Raw genomic sequence first — 18926 nt, 5'->3', positions numbered from 1 at the left:
AAGTGGGGCCCGAACTAAAAGAGTTGTGGATGATGATTCTCCGCACCCAGAGTTTGCCCTAGTCGCCCTTTAAAAAGGGCAGTATAAGGTATTTCTCCCACTTCCCTAGCGTGCCTTCGTGGTGTAACGGTAGCATGCTGGGCCGGTATTCCAGAGGTCCGTGGTTTGATTCCCGGCGAAGGCGGTTGCAAATTTTTCATCTTTTCTGCTTCCAGTTAACCTAATGACTCTACAACTTATGCGCGTTTTCGTCATATAATCATTCTCGATAAGATTTCATTGAGAATGCAGTGCAAGTTCTCGATACATTAAAGTCTAGAGAATTTCCAGGCCAATCTAGCACAACTGTATATTTCATCAGCAACCTTCTGAGAGATTTCGAATTGTGACATGGGGCAAGTCATGCTGAAATGTAACTGAAAAGGTTTTCAAGGATTGTCATTCCTACGTTTTAAAATTTCTATACACATCGACAAATTCATCATTCCATGACTAGGAATTGTACTTCCAGTGCTAATGTAAAATAGCACCCAAACATTGGTTATTGAGGGTATTTTACGATTTGCTGGATATGTTGAAATCTTACTGATTTATCCTTGATTTATCTAGCAGCATTAGATTTGTAGCCATATACAAAATAATCTGATGTGGTAACCACATGACTTCATTGTACATCATATTAAATTATGCGCATTTTTGCTGACTTCCATTTAAACATATTTTCTCGAACTATTTTAACTTAATTAATCGATTTCTCATAACAGTTTGAAAATGGCATCAAAAACAGAACATTTTAAAACTAAATTCTTTGGACCCTTTTTTGTCGAATTGAAGTCAAACTTCTTATAGTTTTATTTTTTCATAATGTGTATAAAAACTTCCAAAATATAAATACAGAAACCGAAAGTCAGCATTAAAAGTCAAATTTCGTTATTTGGTCAAAATTTATTTTATAAATTTAACATGCCAAATGCTAAAACATGAATATGTTAGCTACTTAAATCACTTCTATGATTAAAAGTATAGGACTACAACCAATGACTGCGAAAATTAAGACCGAGTAAGGACTTTTAAGCCAGGCAAAGGTGCACGTTTAGACACACACAAATATATATAGTATATTATTAAAGACATAAAGTAAGAAATTAGAACTAATGTTTCACAAAGACCTGAAATTAATTCATAATTAATAAATTTCAAATAATCATAGAAATGCAACAATAAATTTAAAAATGTTAAAACCAAAGCATTTCAAATAAGCAAAGCACCTCTTCAAAAATTATGAAATTTTAAGAAAAATGAATAAAAACAGAAGAGGAATTCAATCAATCTCAATGTCACTTCAGCAGGGAGGAGGAAATTTGAAATTAGTTGAAATCTCTCTTCTACAAAAATCCTTGCTTTTCTGTATCCAGGATATTAGACGAAGAACCATTTCAATGTATTTAAATTATAATTATAATAGTTCACCCGAAAATTCTGACCTATCCCCCAAAGCAAGAAGAAAAATAAATTCTAATGAGAAACATTAGAAGCATCTTAAATAAAGATAATTCTATCCCTTTGGAAGAATTGAAAACGAAAGTGAAAAAATAAAAGAAAATTTTAAATTTAAATGTTAACCTTTAACACAGAAAATTCAGTGCATTAAGATGTAGTTGAAAAACCTATTCAGAACACCCAAAACGAAACTAAGAGCTCCCTTAACTCTCATTAGACTCTAGTCTAAATTTGAGAGGTGATACAGAAGATATGTACATTTTTGGCATCTTGTTTTCATTGGCAAAACTAAAAAAAAAAAAAAAAAAAACTTTGGCAAGAAATTAATCGCTCAAAAGGGTAAAATCTTGTACGTAAATGTAATTTTGAAACGAAAAGGAAAACATTTAAAATATTTCAAGGAAAATTTTAATTTATTTTTTTTTACATATTTAGTCGAAGAAACAGAAAAAATACTAATTTAATAAAAATTAAAGTAAATTTTTTACCCTTGTAAAACAAAAATAGGGAATAAATAAAATTATTTAATGTAAAACATAATAAAATTTTAGAATAATCTTAAAAAAGAATTTTATTCTTAGAAAAGTTTTGAAAACGAAAGTGAAAAAACACAAGTGTAAAAACAAAATACTTTAGTGAATAATTTCTTAAATAAAATTGTGCAGCTTTAAATAGATAATCCAATGAATTAAAATGTACTTGGAAAACCTATTTATAGCACACAAAATGTAATCAAGAACTTCCATCACTCTCATTAGACTCTAAATTTTTGAGGCGTTACATAATGGTATGTACAGGTTTGCCATCTTGGCTTCATTGGCGAAACTAAAAAACCTTATCAAGAAATTAATCGCTCCAAAGGCAAAAATCTTGTACGTAAATATAATTTTGAAACCAAAAGAAAAACTTTAAATATTTTAAGAAAAATTTAGACTTATTTTTTAGTCAAGGAAAATGCATTAAAAGTTTTTTGAAATTTAATTAAAATTTTACTCTTTAAAAACAAAAAGGGAAAATACAATTTAATGTAAAACCTAATTAATTTTAAAACAATTAATCCTTTAAGAGTTATCCAAAGAGTGATTAAATAGTCTAATCTTTTTTGAGTCATGCGAGATACATTTATACATACATGCATGTGTGAATGTATGTATATATGTATGAAGACATCACGAAAAATGTTAATTTCTGAGTCCATTTTAAGATGCGTTTTGGAGAAAACAGTCCTTTACTATGCCCGTAAAATTTGCATTTTTATCGAAAGTCGTAGAAAATTTAAAATGCCATATCAACTCAAATAGATTCGTTTTAAAAAAGTGTAAAATTTCTTGATGTTAAAATTTCAGATGAAGAATATATCATTCTAAGTAGCAATTAATTCATCCGCAATTCATATATTTTTCCTATTTATTTGACCTCATGGATCAATTTATGCGAATAATTTCAGATGACTTATCAGTTATTGGAATTAAATACTATAAACCATATTTAATCCATTTAATTTAAATATTTCCTTATTGCGGACATTTGAAAAGCACAGAAACACGGAAGTTTATGTGTTATAGAAGTATTGGAAACCTAAAGCCATGACTAAAGCAGCTCTGAAATTTGGACTAAACGGAATTTTACGTCCTAAGAAATGTTAGAACTTAATTGATTTTGTAAAATACGCAATCACTAGAAAGGGAATAATTTGAAAAAGATATTTACTTATTAAAACCACTGTAAGCAATGGTTTCAACAGAAACGTTTCACTCTTTATTTAATTATTTTAGGATGATTATTATTTATTCATACGAATCTTTATAAGCTAAGCTTAATTTTTGGACCTGGTATTCCATATTTCAGGTAACAGATGAGAAAGCTGTTAGTGACCCGGGTTCGAATCTCGGAGAATACATATATTTAAATTGTCTGTTCTTTCATAGGCGGCAACGGTTGCCCACCTATTATGTGCCTTCATAATAAAGCGACCACCGCTTCCTTAGTACCTTAGTACTGGCCAACACCTATAACGTTAAATTCCACCATTGAAGGGGGGGAGGGGAAGACAAAAAGAAAACACTGTCTCCGGGAAATTAAAGCAAACTTAGTTGCATAAATGAAATATTAAAATATATGGTATGATAAAATATATTTATCTCGTTGTGTATCTGACAATTATATCAGAAGTATAAATTCTTCAATTAATGGGAAGTTTAAATCTTTCTTGACATCATAATTAGGTAAAATTTCGGTGTTTTTTACTGCTTGTTATTAAAAGTCTTTATTCATACGAAAAATTTACAAAATTCTCTCAAAGTACGTGCATTAACTAAAATCTATCCTGAATATTTTTAGTAAATTGACTTTGGGGTATTTAATTACTCTTTTTTTAATTTACAGTGCAAAATTATCTTTGTAATCCCAAGGCTCTTTATACTTTTTTATATCTTAAAAAAAATCTTATGAATACTCATCTCTTCTAGAAGGACGTGTACTTAATTAATTTGAGATAAATAATTTCTGTCTTGAAAGGAATAATATCAGACTTCAAATATTCAAACGAAAAAAAAATAAGTTTAAAGATAAAAATTACCCAAATACTACTAATTATACAACTTCTAATAAATTTCAATAAAGATTTAAGTATATCAAATAAACGAATTTGAAAAGTCTAAAAAATGCAAAAGTATAAAATTATTATTCTTATAAATTTATATGGGTAGCCTTTTTTTTTAAACCAAGAGTAATGATAATAAAATGCTAATAATGTTTAAGTTACGAAACCCCCCTCGAAAATCCCTTCCTAAAAACCTCTCATTCAGGTTATTAATGTGAAAGTTAAATGCAGTAATTCTTTCAGAAAATATTAGACTTTTTATTTCCATATGCAGAAAGATATCTGGAAGGCAATAAGTTACTCGCTATGATCTTCTAGATAAATATACTAAGGAGGGGGGGAATTAGCAGTGTTTTATCATTTCTTAAATAAGTGTTCATTTAAAATACCAGGCATAAGTAGAAGCCGCTCTCTGGCAAATTTGTATTTTTATATATTTTATAAGAAAAATGGAATGAAAAACGTCGAAGAAATCTTTTGAATTCATCAAAGAGACTGAGAAAATTACAGCAGAAAATTACTTTGAAGCGAAAATAAGTTTACAGTTTTCTTAAATTTTTCTGCTTTTTGTAGGTAGGTAAAATAAGAAAACGAAACATCTTGTTTAACTTTTTATTAGGACAGTTACTAAATAGAGGCTAAATTACAGGCTTGTGAGTAAAAGCTTTTACGATATTCATCAACTTCAGGAAATTAAAAATGCTTGAAAATCAGTGCGATAAGGACTATTGAAATCTTCCCCTGAAAGCATTTTCAAGAAAAAAAAATTGAATTAAAAGAAGAATAGCGGAAACTGTTTCTTTAAATTCAAGCCTAGAAGAAGGAATAGAAAATTGCGTTGGATACTTGTTTTGGAATTGTGCTACTTTAGAAAGTAAACACAAAGCCAAACTGAGGTCCCTTTTATAAAATAGATAAACATTGACTGCATCGGAAAATCGTAGAAGGCCTCTATTTGGAACGGAATTTCGAAAAGGACAAGACTCCGTAACTTGTTTTGTCTTTTTCTGCATAGCAACAGTAAACTCCAGGAGCTAAATGGTATGGAGAATAACAAATAGACTGCATAGATATTGCTGCAGGTATTTTTATGATTCTGTACATGACACTAAGATTCTCTTATCTAGAAATTCAAAGTTTATTGTAGCAATACCAGTTTAAATGGAGAACATATCTATTTCTAAATTATTGAATTGGAATATGAAATTTTAAAAAATTTTCAAACATCAGTAGCATTTTAATATTAACTATTAGTTGCAAAAATTCCATAACATAACGCATTATTAATGCTTTGCTATATTAGCATAAAACTAATACATATTAAAATTTGTTATTTAAATATATTACTGATTATGAATATACACGACCTTTCTTTTACTTTGTGCCATCGAGACGGCTTCCAACTTAGAACTAAGCTTTGCAAAATTGATTACCATCCTGATACAGATCATCAGTCTTAAAAAAAATATCTCTGACACTTTTAAGCCTATTTCAAAGCAATTCACACGACAGGATTTCGATGAACCATCACATAAATTTGAAAAACAGTGAAAGGAAGTTAGAACTGTACCTGGGTGTTAAGGAGGTGTCACCCCTTATTCGTACACAATACATGTAGAAAAACCACCTGACACAATGCATGCAGAAAACAAATGATAATAGCAAATAAAATTTGCTTTGTATCTATGATAAGCGTTTAATTACCGTTTACTAAGGGCTATATTTATCTGTTTTAAGATGTCTAAGCTTGTTTTTTACTTTATCGTTTTGCAATTTCTACAAACATAACTTACTACATGAAAATACGTACAGCTTTACGTTATATCCAATAACAGCGCGATGAGCATGCGAATTTGAATTGTGAAAATAATATTAACTAGAGTTTGGTGGTGCACCTTTTACATTTTTTTATTTTTTTTTCTGGCTGCAAATTAAGATTTAACCCTCTGTCTTATCATTTATAAAAAGAGTGAAGAAAATTTGATTGTTTTTTGTACGGAATAGCTCTACAACTGAGACACTTAGAGATTATGGAATCAGTATTAATTCTTATTCATGTCAAAACAGAAACTTTGTAAAATTAGAATAAGTATCCTGTTGATGTGGATAATGCCAGCAGTTTGCAGACCCATTTCGTGTTTTTTTCTTTTGTAATGTTTGAAAATGTAAACAAAAGTTATATTTTCTAATAATAATGTACTGAATATATTTTATCAAGTATAACAGATCAAAACTTAAGAACAATATTTAATTTATAGTAGAGTTTTTGTTTCTAAACTGATAAAAAGTATAAAGTTGTATTACGTGAAATTAGATATAAGTAATTATGAAATTTCAAATGTTTTAAATACAAACGTATGTTTGTTTTTAAGGTTATGAGCGGTTTTATTTTATTTAGCTATTTGATGAACTACTTACGAAAGAAAGTGGGGAAGATGATTGAGACTTTATGAAGTTATAAGGCATTAGAAACTAGTGAAAATCAACTGAGCAATTATATTGTTTTTCATGCAAGCAAATTTTTATTGTATTTCGCATTACTATAACTTACAAAACTTGTAGCGTATAATTGCGTGAGTTGTCCCAAATTATTGTAATAATGTTTCACTGTTTCGTGTTATTCCAATTTTTCTTTTCTCACCTTTTCTTCTTTCAGAAAACTGTCATTCAGAATTTCAGCTTCAAGAAGAAACTCTGAAGAGTTTTAAGGCATCATGAGCCTAAAACATCCTCGTTTGTGACTCAAACTATTCATGTAATAAAATGAAGGCACCAGATATGAAATCTTACGAGTGAATAATATATCATTAAATTAAAAAGGAAATAAAAAAAGCCGTATTTTCTCTTACAATATTTTAATAAATGAATATCTGAACATGGAAATTTTTCTGAATTTAGGATTATCAGTACCACTTATTTATATATAAAATTTCCAGAATTATTTTAGGAATTATTTATGTTGGGATAAAATGCATGTTGATTTCAGTTATATGTTTCTTCTGGAAAATCTGGCATCATTTTTATTTTCTCCTAAAAATTCTTTCTACTAATTAAAAAGAACGGTGATTAGTCCTGTATAGAAATTGGTAAGTGATACATTTCATAATTAATATCCTAATTATTTCTTCTAAAATTAACTTAATATTCTTCGTTCTTTATTTCAGATGTAGCACCAACGCTAATCTCAGTATTTCCCGAACACACTGCCCATTCGGGAGAAGCGATATCCCTGAAATGTATATCTACAGGAAATCCAGTTCCACGAGTCACGTGGTATTTGGACGGATCCGTGATTGGTCAGAGCCCCCGTATCACAGCTGGGGATTACGTCAGCGAGCTTGGACATGTGGTTAGCTTCCTGAATATCAGTGAAACACGAGTGGAGGACAGTGGCGAATATCAATGTCACGTGAGCAATGATGTTGGGTCTGTCCATCATGCTAGTCGACTCAATATCTATGGCCCACCATTTGTAAGACGCATGCCAAATGTGACTGCCATTTCAGGAGAGGAATTGATCATTAGATGCCCTTATGGAGGTCATCCGATTAAAGGAATCCGATGGCTCAAAGGTAACTTGATTATAATTGACGTAATGCATAGTACATTAAAGCGAATAAACACTTGAGAGGAAGCAAATATTAATTAATAATCGACAGTAGACCAACGAAACATCATACATATACTGCTACATAAAAATCCTGGTCAGAGGAAAATCTTCTGTTTATCAATATTTGCAAAGAAAATTCACAGTATAAAAAAAAAAAAAAAAAAAAAAAAAAAACTAATTTGTGTTACACAGTATATCAAACTATGCGTTCATAATGTTAACATAAAAACTCTACGTAATTTCCCCCAAGGCGCAAAAGAAGTACACGCTATAAAGATTCAGATTATCTTGTATGTTTGAATATTTTAATTTACATTCAGCAGAGATCCTCAAATTGGAAGAGAAACATGTTAGCGTAAAATTTAAAATTAGGCAAAAAGATAATCTCTGATTTTTAAATAAAACTCTATCCATTTAGAGGGAGATTACACATTTGTTTCTTGTTTTCAGGATAAAACACAAAAATAAATATTTTCTTCTGAAAAGGAAGGGATTTTGTTTGTCATTTTTACACATGCAAATCTGCATTCTCAAGTAATTTTATAAATGCACTATGAATGAAGTTTGGTTGTTTCGCTTTTGACATCTAAGAGTTTCAGCTACTATATTGAAATAGAAGATATTTTATGATTAATAAATTTGTGGTCCATTGTATCCCATCTTCGATGATATTTACATGCAGTATTTCTCGAACACAATGCAGTATTTCTCGAACGTAAAAGTTTCAATTTGTATTTATGGGCAAGGCAATTTATTCTTCTGCGGATAACTACGTTTTCTTTTGGATCTTACTGGGTAAGATGAAAATATGCTGTTATTTTCGAAGGTGAGTAATTCCCTTAACAATTTTAACAATCTAGATTGATAGCATTGGACTCGATCTCATTAACATTGCGCAAACAGATAAGTTTTGTACATCATTTTTTGTTTTCCATTTCTGTACGCTATTTCCTTTATCTGTTAATTTTTTTTAAATTTCTACAAGCTACAGATCTGAATTCCAAATTTAATTAAATTATTCGAATTAAATTTCTATATGCTAACAGGAATTTAAATAATCACAGTTTTGTAAATCTTACATATTTTTGGCTTGACAACATTTGTTTTTGTTATTAACTACCGATACGAATTGATAAAAAGGTAACCAATTTTTTTTGTATTTGCAGTTAATTACAGGGATTAAAAATTAGGTTTTACACATTTCGAGTCAAAAATAGGAACCAATACCATTTGATAGTACAGCAATATTTTGAGATGAAACTATTTATATATTTTCAACTAATTCCGTTAACCAAAACTGATAAAGTTCTCCAAATACTTCCAACTTCAATCAAGGCATAGACCACGTTTCTTCTTCCAATTCCTATATCATGTTTCAAGTGTCTACCACAAGAAAATAAAATCCCATATCCACGAACAAACATGGAAAGTTTTTCACGAACTTTTCTTACTTTCTCCTCTGCACGATAGGAGAATTAGACGGCAACGAAGATTACAAGGCCCTATGTTTTACTTATTTGCCTCTCCGAGAAACCACGTTCTTCTTGGAGATTTTTTATTTGCTTCCTTAGATTGTCTTTTAGGAAAATAGATCTTTTTTTACTGCTTTAAAAATAGAAATTCTGTTCATCTTTCTTTCATTTCCATTTTCCTCACATCTTTGTGTGGGATTTTTGCATCAGGGAGGGATGGGGAAAAGAATGCTTTCCCTTTACTTATGTTCTATGCTCTGTTCACAGGAAGTAATTTTCCAGTGTACCTCCTTTTCGCATGTCTCCAGTCTTTCTCTTCTCCTTTCAAGGGAAAAATCAAGCGAGTATTCTTCTCGATCCTCCATCTTTAAGGGAGATTTTGCATTCATTGTCCTTCTCTTAAAAATAGTTCTCTCGATTTTAAAGATTTTATTTATTTATTTTTAACCTCCTCTTGTATATTTCTACGACGTTTTTCTGAATGCTAGGTGAAACGAGAATATTTTTTCTTCTTTTTCTCTGTCCCAATTTCACTATGCATTCCAGGAGAAAGTTTGATCGATTCTAGATGTCACTTCTGGGAAGAAAATTCGACATTTTTTGCTCTTATTTCTTTTTTATTATATTTATATATTTATGTATTATTTTTATTTTTCTTCTTGCTATTCTTACTTCAGTATGATTGCTCTATTTCAGGTGCAAATTCCTCTCCTTGATTCATCTTTTTATTTTTACGTCCATCGGAAACAATTTGAGCAGTTTCCGTTGCGGGTTTGTATTTGAGAAATTCATATTGCAAAAGAATAGGAATGAGCAATCTTCTAGAGAAATACTTCTAAATCCATTTCAGACTCCAACCCTCCCCTTAATATATTGAAAAAGAATCCATTTGCTGTTCTTTCTCTTTCAAATATTTGGAGTTCACTCTTTCCACTTTTTTAAATGAGATTTATTTAGCTAACAGAGCCTAAGCGTCATTTAATTTTATGAAAAATTTCCTTTCATTTATGTTACCTCGGGGTAAAAAGTATATTAAGAGGTCGCAGTCTTTTTAAATTATTGAAAATAGTAAAGCCTTTTCTGTAAGAGATATTTTTATACAACGTAGAAGAATGTGAAGAGAACAACTCTGAAAGAAATCGATAGCACGAAGTCAAGCAAATTTTTACTCAGTAGTCTTTTTTTATTCCTAATTTCTCATTAAGCTGCAAGTAACGTAAAAATATATCCTCCGCTAGTTTACACCAAGTGTTCTTTTGACGCTCAGTTGCTATTTTCATTTTTAACAAACTCCGTTTTATTTAAGTATGGCTATATACAAATAACTATTTTCTATATAACTGTTCCATTTTTTGTACTCTTACGTTAGCTTATGAGAAAGGAATTAAAACAGCTTTTATGCTATGTTCTCTTAGTACCCGAGAAACAAAAATATTTTATAAAATATCAGTTTCCAATGTTGTTATGATAATCCTTTAAGGCATCTAAAATTTTTTAATTAAACTCAATTGTAATTTGAAGGAACAAAAATATAGATTCCTATCATATTTTTTCCCATTTACGAACTTATCTTTTAATCTAGAACTTGAATTGAATGCGAAGTCGACTTTTCCCAGGATAACAGTTTCGCCCGACTTAAAGTTCGCAACAGTTTTGATTACAAGATGACTTTGCTTTGAAAATGTTGATTTTTGAACCTGAAATTTTTCAAATTATTTTTATCTTTTAAGTCATTAATCCATTTAAAAACAAATGCGATAAAGAAAAGACTATCACCGAAGAATTTAATCTTGATAGAATTCCCCAGATGTTTTCTTTGTGTTTGGGAGACAATCAACTTTGTTAATAGTGTTTTCTTCTCTCTTATTTTTCTTTTGCTCTGAGATTACATATTGTAGATAAAGTTTCGTATGCTCTGTTGCACTCTCCTCCTCTCTTTTTCCCGATGTTGTTATTTTCAGTTACGTTAGAAAAATAAAATGTTTCTGCATTATTGCTTGATTTGTTGCATTAACAAATTAAAAACATTTGAGTGCGAATACTTTTAACTGTTTATTGAAAGAATGCTAAATGTGTATAGCGTTTTTAATACTTTGTTTCAGTCACAGCATTTTTACTAGAATATATGCACATACAAAATTTGAACAAAAGAGAGATATATAAACTTAAAATTCTCTAGATAATAAGTAAAATAATAAATTAGTTACACTAACATGATGTAATTAAAAATGTGTATTTAAGTATTCTACATTTGTTTAAAAATTTATAGCACTGCTTTTAAAAGGCATACATATTCTAAAAACTCCTAAATGTTTGGATTCATCGCACACAAAAACAAATACTGCTTCTCACAGTGATTCGAAATGTTTACCGGTATTTTTTATTTCAGATGCTAATACTGATTTCCAAAAATTCAATTACAAATTTTAACAAAATCTTACGTTTGCTTAAGAATAGTATAGTTGTATATAAATAAATAATACATATTCTTGTTATAAAAAATAGTCTAAGTGTTGGAATAATGTTTTTAAAATGGTTTTCAGCAAACAGAATGCATATTATGCTAATCCCCTTCAACATATTTTATATACCCACACGTTACGCATTTTAATATTGTTACGAATTTGGTATTTAAAAAGCTAATGTTAGTTCAATTATAAATTAAATGGTTTTATTTCTCGCGCAGTGCAGCGCGTGACGAATATTAAAAGAAAGCTAAGCCAGAAAATTGAAAATACAAGAGCGCGTGCATTACATAAATAAATATCTCTTTTTGATTTCTAGAAAGTACTGGAAAATTCTAGCGCGTGATTTTAAAATCTTATAAAAGGAGGAAAACATCTCAGTTTGTAGTAGTTGCTTAGTTTGTTGTTGTTTAGAAAACTGCTCTTGTTGATTGTAGCGAATTCGCGGATTAGCGTTCTTTAGCTGTTTTGAATTACGTTCTATTGGACATTTGAAAGATAACTACTGTGAGATATTGTAATACTGCATGATAATTTGAGAAGATTTAAGCATTTTTGTTGCGATAATAATAAATTTTTGTTCATTTTTCCTCGGTCTTGTGCATTCATTTCATAACGAACCCGTACGCACGCAACAATTTTTGGTGTCAGAAGTGGGATTTGAATGCCAATAAAAAGAGCGATGGAAGAACAATTCAGGAAAATTATGATTGCATTTGCTGCTTTCCAAGAAAAGATGGAAGGAGCCGTCAACTCCGTTACAGAAGAAATTAAAGGCGAGATGATATTGGGCCAAGAATCCGTTAAGGAAGAGATGAAGGCATTCAAGCTGGTCACTTAACTTTTAAGGACGAAATAAAAGCCGTACAAGTAAAGACTGAAGAAAGTCAATACGAAATGAAAAGAGAAATTGCCTGCATAATAGAAACCAAATTCGATGCTATGGAAGGTAGAATAGATGTGGTTGAAAAAAAAGTTAGGCAAATTGAAGAAAAGGTTTCTTCTGTCAAAGATGAAATAGAAGATAGAGTGTCGGCTGTGGAGCGACGAGTCGAAGGAATAGTTTCGGCCTTCCAACAACAAATTGAAGAAAGAGTTTCTGCCGTCCAAGGACATATTGAACAACAAATCGAAGGCAGAGTTTCTACTGTCCAATGACATATTGAACAACAAATCGAAGACAGAATTTCTGCTGTCGTCGCCAAAGAAGTTGACACTTTAAAGAAATTCGTAGCGACGGCATGGAGCACTTCGGATGGTTTAAAATTTCTACACATGCCTGCTCGTCCCTCTCTGAAGCTATCGACATATGATGGGAAGACCTCCTGGCAGGTGTATAAGACACAATTTTCTATCGTGGCGGATGCGAATGGATGGGATTCCCAAGCTAAGACCTGTCATCTCGCCGCTTCTTTAAGAGCCGACGCAGCGGATATCCTTCAGACTCTTCCCGAAAACAAAATGTTAGATTTCGAAGCTCTGTCCTGCGTCTTGGAGCTGCGCTTCGGGGAGAAATGTTTAAAAGACTACAGCAGGCTCCAATTAAAATCCCGTCAACAGAAGCTCACCGAAACACTTCAGGAGCTCGCCAAGGATGTTGAAAGGCTGTCACATCACGCCTTTTCGGAGTGCCCGACAGAAACAAGGGAAATCCTGTCCCTGCAATATTTCATCGATGGCATCCGGGACCCTGAAATACAGAAAGCACTGCGAATGGCGGATGTTAAAGATCTGAAAAGCGCTTTAGTGTACGCCATGAAATTCGAGGCAGCCCAGCAAGCCACCCGTCGAGACCGCCATCCAGTCAGAGCTGCTCAGGTCCAGGAGCCAGGGGATCAAGTCACTGCTCGTTTAGACGATTTAACTAGACAACTGAACGTCTTGAGACGGAATATTGGTGACAAGAAACCGACCTTAAAGTGCTGGAACTGCAGTGTTAAAGGACACATACGACGAAACTGCAGAACACCCCAGGGTACGGATGTTAAAACCGCTCCTAACAAACAGCAGGGAAACTAATTAGTGGCCATCTCGCGGGGCGGAGGTTGCCAGATAATGAAAAGCCCCAGTTTAAAGCGCTTCAGATTTGTGCACTGAGAGGGTGCAGTAATGGACTTTTTATAATAGGACATATATATAATAGGAGTTCCCTGCAATATGACGATAGATACAGGAGCCAACGTTACCATCATCCGAAAAGATTTGGCTGAACAACTGGGAAGCAAACTTATCTGGACGCCGCCCTGCTTTACCCTACAGAGTGTTTCCGGTGAAAAGATCGACATCGATAGAAAAGTAAATGTTAACATCACGTTTGGAAGTGCCGCTTACCATCACACGGCATATGTAGCAGAGATCACTGATTCTTGCATACTTGGATTGGACTTTCTAAAGAAATACAATTTTACCTTGGACTTTAAAAATAACGAATTGCATTCTACATCTGAGGACATAGCGTTATTTGGAGTGATGATGAAGTCAGGAAAGACCGGCTGGAAGACCGCGACATGAAACCCATAATTGATTTAATGGAGTCATCAACCAGAAAACCTACCTGGCAGGACATTTCTATCTGTAGTTCTACAACCAAACAGTATTGGCACTCTGGGATTCACTTCACATTCGAAACGGCGTCTTATACCGGAAATTCGAATCGGATGAGGGATGATGAGGTCACTTTGGAATAATGAAGACTTTACAGAGAGTTCGTGAGCGCTTTTACTGGAATAATGCAAAGGATGACGTGCAAAAGTGGTGCCGATCCTGCGATGCCTGTGCAGGTCGGAAAGGACCGAAGAGACGCAGCCGAGGCAAGCTGCAACGTTACAACGTAGGGGCGCCTTTTGAACGTATCGCCTTTGACATCTTGGGACCTCTGCCACGAGCTGCTGATGGCAACAAATACATACTCGTTGTCATTGATTACTTCACCAAGTGGCCTGAAGCGTACCCTGTTCCTGATCAAGAGGCTGTCACAGTAGCTGAGGTAATGATACAGCACTGGATTTCCAGGTTCGGAGTGCCTCTTCAAAGTTACATTCCGATCAGGGAAGGAATTTTGCCTCGGCAGTAATCAAAGAACTATGCAAACTACTCAGCATGGACAAACCTCAAACGACGCCATTGCATCCCCAGTCGGACGGCATAGTAAAGAGGTTCAATCGAACCATCCTTAATAACTTCTCATTAGTGGTTTCCAGAAACCAACAGGACTGGGACAAGAAATTACCACTCTTTCTACTGGCTTACCGCAGTTCTGTCCACGAGACTACCGGCTAATCTCCATCACAGATGCTCTTCGGTCGTAACACAGTCTGTAGGGTAACGCAGAGCGGCGTCCAGATAAGTTTGCTTCCCAGTTGTTCAGCCAAATCTTTTCGGATGATGGTAACGTTGGCTCCTGTATCTATCGTCATATTGCAGGGAACTCCTATTATATATATGTCCTATTATAAAAAGTCCATTACTGCACCCTCTCAGTGCACAAATCTGAAGCGCTTTAAACTGGGGCTTTTCATTATCTGGCAACCTCCGCCCCGCGAGATGGCCACTAATTAGTTTCCCTGCTGTTTGTTAGGAGCGGTTTTAACATCCGTACCCTGGGGTGTTCTGCAGTTTCGTCGTATGTGTCCTTTAACACTGCAGTTCCAGCACTTTAAGGTCGGTTTCTTGTCACCAATATTCCGTCTCAAGACGTTCAGTTGTCTAGTTAAATCGTCTAAACGAGCAGTGACTTGATCCCCTGGCTCCTGGACCTGAGCAGCTCTGACTGGATGGCGGTCTCGACGGGTGGCTTGCTGGGCTGCCTCGAATTTCATGGCGTACACTAAAGCGCTTTTCAGATCTTTAACATCCGCCATTCGCAGTGCTTTCTGTATTTCAGAGTCCCGGAGGCCATCGATGAAATATTGCAGGGACAGGATTTCCCTTGTTTCTGTCGGGCACTCCGAAAAAGGCGTGATGTGACAGCCTCTCAACATCCGTGGTGAGCTCCTGAAGTGTTTCGGTGAACTTCTGTTGACGGGATTTTAATTGGAGCCTGCTGTAGTCTTTTAAACATTTCTCCCCGAAGCGCAGCTCCAAGGCGCCGGACAGAGCTTCGAAATCTAACATTTTGTTTTCGGGAAGAGTCTGAAGGATATCCGCTGCGTCGGCTCTTAAAGAAGCGGCGAGATGACAGGCCTTAGCTTGGGAATCCCATCCATTCGCATCTGCCACGATATAAAATTGTGTCTTATACACCTGCCAGGAGGTCCTCCCATCATATGTCGATAGTTTCAGAGAGGAACGAACAGACATGGGTAGAAATTTTAAACCATCCGAAGTGCTCCCTGCCGTCGCTACGAATTTCTTTAAAGTGTCAACTTCTTTGGCGACGACAGCAGAAATTCTGTCTTCGATTTGTTGTTCAATATGTCCTTGGACGGCGAAAACCTCTGTCTTCGATTTGTTGTTCAATATGTCCTTGGACGGCAGAAACTCTTTCTTCAATTTGTTGTTGGAAGGCCGAAACTCTTCCTTCGACTCGTCGCTCCACAGCCGACACTCTATCTTCTATTTCATCTTTGACAGAAGAAACCTTTTCTTCAATTTGCCAGACTTTATTTTCGACAGCTCCTATTCTGTCTTCCATAGCCTCAAATTTACTTTCTATTACGCAGGTTATTTCTCTTTTCATTTCGTCTTGACCTGCTTCAATCTTTTCTTGTACAGCTTTATGTCTTCTTTAAAAGTTACTTGACCAGCTTACAACTTTTCGTGAATGGCTTCCATTTCCTTTTTAACGGATCTCATCTCTCCTTTAACAGAATCTTGGCCCAATTTCATTTCTTCCTTAACTTCTTCTTTAAATGAGGCAAAGGCTGATATTAACTGTCTTAATTGCTCTTCCATCGCTCTTGTTATTGGCATTCAAATCCCACTTCTGACACCAAAAATTGTTGCGTGCGTACGGGTTCGTTATGAAATGAATGCACAAGACCGAGGAAAAATGAACAAAAATGTATTATTATCACAACAAAAATGCTTAAATTTTCTCAAATTATCATGCAGTATTACAATATCTCACAGTAGTTATCTTTTAACTACTCAAATGTCCAATAGAACGTAATTCAAAACAGCTAAAGAACGCTAATCCGCGAATTCGCTACAATAAACAAGAGCAGTTTTCTAAACAACAACAAACTAAGCAACTACTACAAACTGAGATGTTTTCCTCCTTTTATAAGATTTTAAAATCACGCGCTAGAATTTTCCAGTACTTTCTAGAAATCAAAAAGAGATATATATTTATTTAATGCACGCGCTCTTGTATTTTCAATTTTCCGGCTTAGCTTTCTTTTAATATTCGTCACGCGCTGCACTGCGCGAGAAATAAAACCATTTAATTTATAATTGAACTAACATTAGCTTTTTAAATATCAAATTCGTAACATTACATTTAATAGCTCTATATTTATCCAATCCACTTTTTATTATAGTTGAGCATTTCCGTTTTGGCTCTATTGGGAGGAAAGTTTTTAATGTTCCTAACAATACAGTAGTTGCCATTAATGTGATACTAAAAGTAATCGTATAGAAATTCACAATATGCTGTCATTTAAATAGTTAATGATGAAAATGATGGAAATTTCTTGTAATTAAAAAAAAATTGCTTAAAAGTTGAGGATATAAGAAACCTTAGAAATATATAACTTTTCTTTTCCTCACCAGTGTGAGTTTTGATATATCGAATTTTTTATTTAAATTTCCATTTGCATAGAAATTTTCACTAAATCTCGTATCTGACAATGTAACTTTTAAATATAAACTATATAGGTATGTGTTTATATAATCTAAAAATATATAACTATTAGTTGATAAATCTGATTTCTGCGGATCAGAACAAATGGCATTTTTATAAGTAACGTTCTTTCTCTTACAATGGACAGAATTAATTTTAAACTTCATGATAAATTTACTGGAGAACCTCTGAGCTGACGAATACTCATTTTTCATGCAGTATTTGACTAAAGGTTACATTAAAAGTCTTCTAGGAAGGGCTCTTTGTAAAATAGCATTATACAAGCAATAAAGTTAATTACATTTTAACATTATTTACTGACATTTGTCATTGTCGTCTTTTCTCGCATTTTAATTTTTTCCTTCTTATAACATATTAAAATGTCAGCGGAATAAATAGGAAAGGCGTTCAAAGATGCAGCTAAACTTGCTTAAATTATTAAAAATAAGTACTTACTTTCAGTTAATTAATTCGAAGATTTCTTTTGAGAGATATCGTTGCTAAGTTGGCCATATTTGATAAACTTCGCTTTATAGTGTAAGCTGTTGTCTGCAATTTTTTGCATTTATAAATCACGAGAAAGAGATTTATATACTTCAGCATTAATCACATAAATAACAGCAATTCAAACAAAATTGTTAAGACTCGTTTTATGGATAGCGATGTTGAGCAAAACGGCTGTCGCCCCACGATCAAACTGCATGAGAGGTAAGTTTCTCTGTTACGGAATGGCAACGAGAGAGAGATTGGTGTTCAAAAAGATGGATGATTGAACTGCGTTGTAACGATCGTTCTATGGATGTTGAGTATTGTAAAATGAACCTATTACACTGTGCTAAATAGTATTAAAATGCTATATATTAAAAGATTTTTCATCTGATCTAAATTTTAACAAACCGCTCATTATTTTCTCTTAAACTCACAATGATGTTCACGACAACGGCATTATACGGTGCTAATACTAAACTTAAATAATTTTCAAGTCTCGCTTCACTGCTTATCATCTTTCTCCACTGTGATCACGATTGTAAAATAGTTCTAATATTTTTATATATAAACTATCTGCTGATCATGGATTCTCTCTATTAAAAATTAATTTGTAAGATAAGTCGATAAAATTTTACTTCACGAAATTATGATTAGTTATGACGAGAATGATGACTAGTTAAGATGAAAATATTGATTAGTAATGATAAAAATTTGTTTAAAATAATGATCAGAAATAACTATTCTGTCAAATATTTGTAATTATTAGTATTTACGTACGTTAGATAGGTGTTAGTTTTAACAATATTTGGAAAAGTGTTTATATTTTTAATTCATAAATGACTTCTTTATTAAAAATTATGTTTTGTGTATTCATTCATCATATGCAAGAAGAAACATTCCACAGTGTTTTCTTTATCCTAGAAAAACAAGCATTTTTTAAAAATTTTTCTTCTGTTGCAATATGTCCCGGACTTCGGGTACATTGTCACACATTTGAGGCAAACAG

At 33.1% G+C, this 18926-nt stretch overlaps 1 protein-coding gene across 8 annotated transcripts in view; it reads left to right on the top strand.

Annotated features, from left to right (window-relative positions):
- LOC118196463 (cell adhesion molecule Dscam1-like) overlaps nucleotides 1-18926 on the top strand; it is a 1288074-nt gene that overhangs the window by 1043377 nt on the left and 225771 nt on the right. For all 8 annotated transcript variants that reach the window (XM_085816870.1, XM_085816863.1, XM_085816868.1 and 5 more), the window contains one exon: nucleotides 7267-7674. In XM_085816870.1, coding sequence (XP_085672996.1) covers nucleotides 7267-7674 — 408 coding nt within the window. The remainder of the gene's footprint in view (nucleotides 1-7266; nucleotides 7675-18926) is intronic.

This window comes from Stegodyphus dumicola, chromosome 5 (assembly GCF_044657685.1).
Source record: "Stegodyphus dumicola isolate Sdum_Otavi_A_Nest chromosome 5, ASM4465768v1".
NCBI lineage: Eukaryota > Metazoa > Arthropoda > Arachnida > Araneae > Eresidae > Stegodyphus > Stegodyphus dumicola.
The sequence above is the reverse complement of the archived record's forward strand: the minus strand, read 5'-3'. Positions and strand labels throughout refer to the sequence as shown.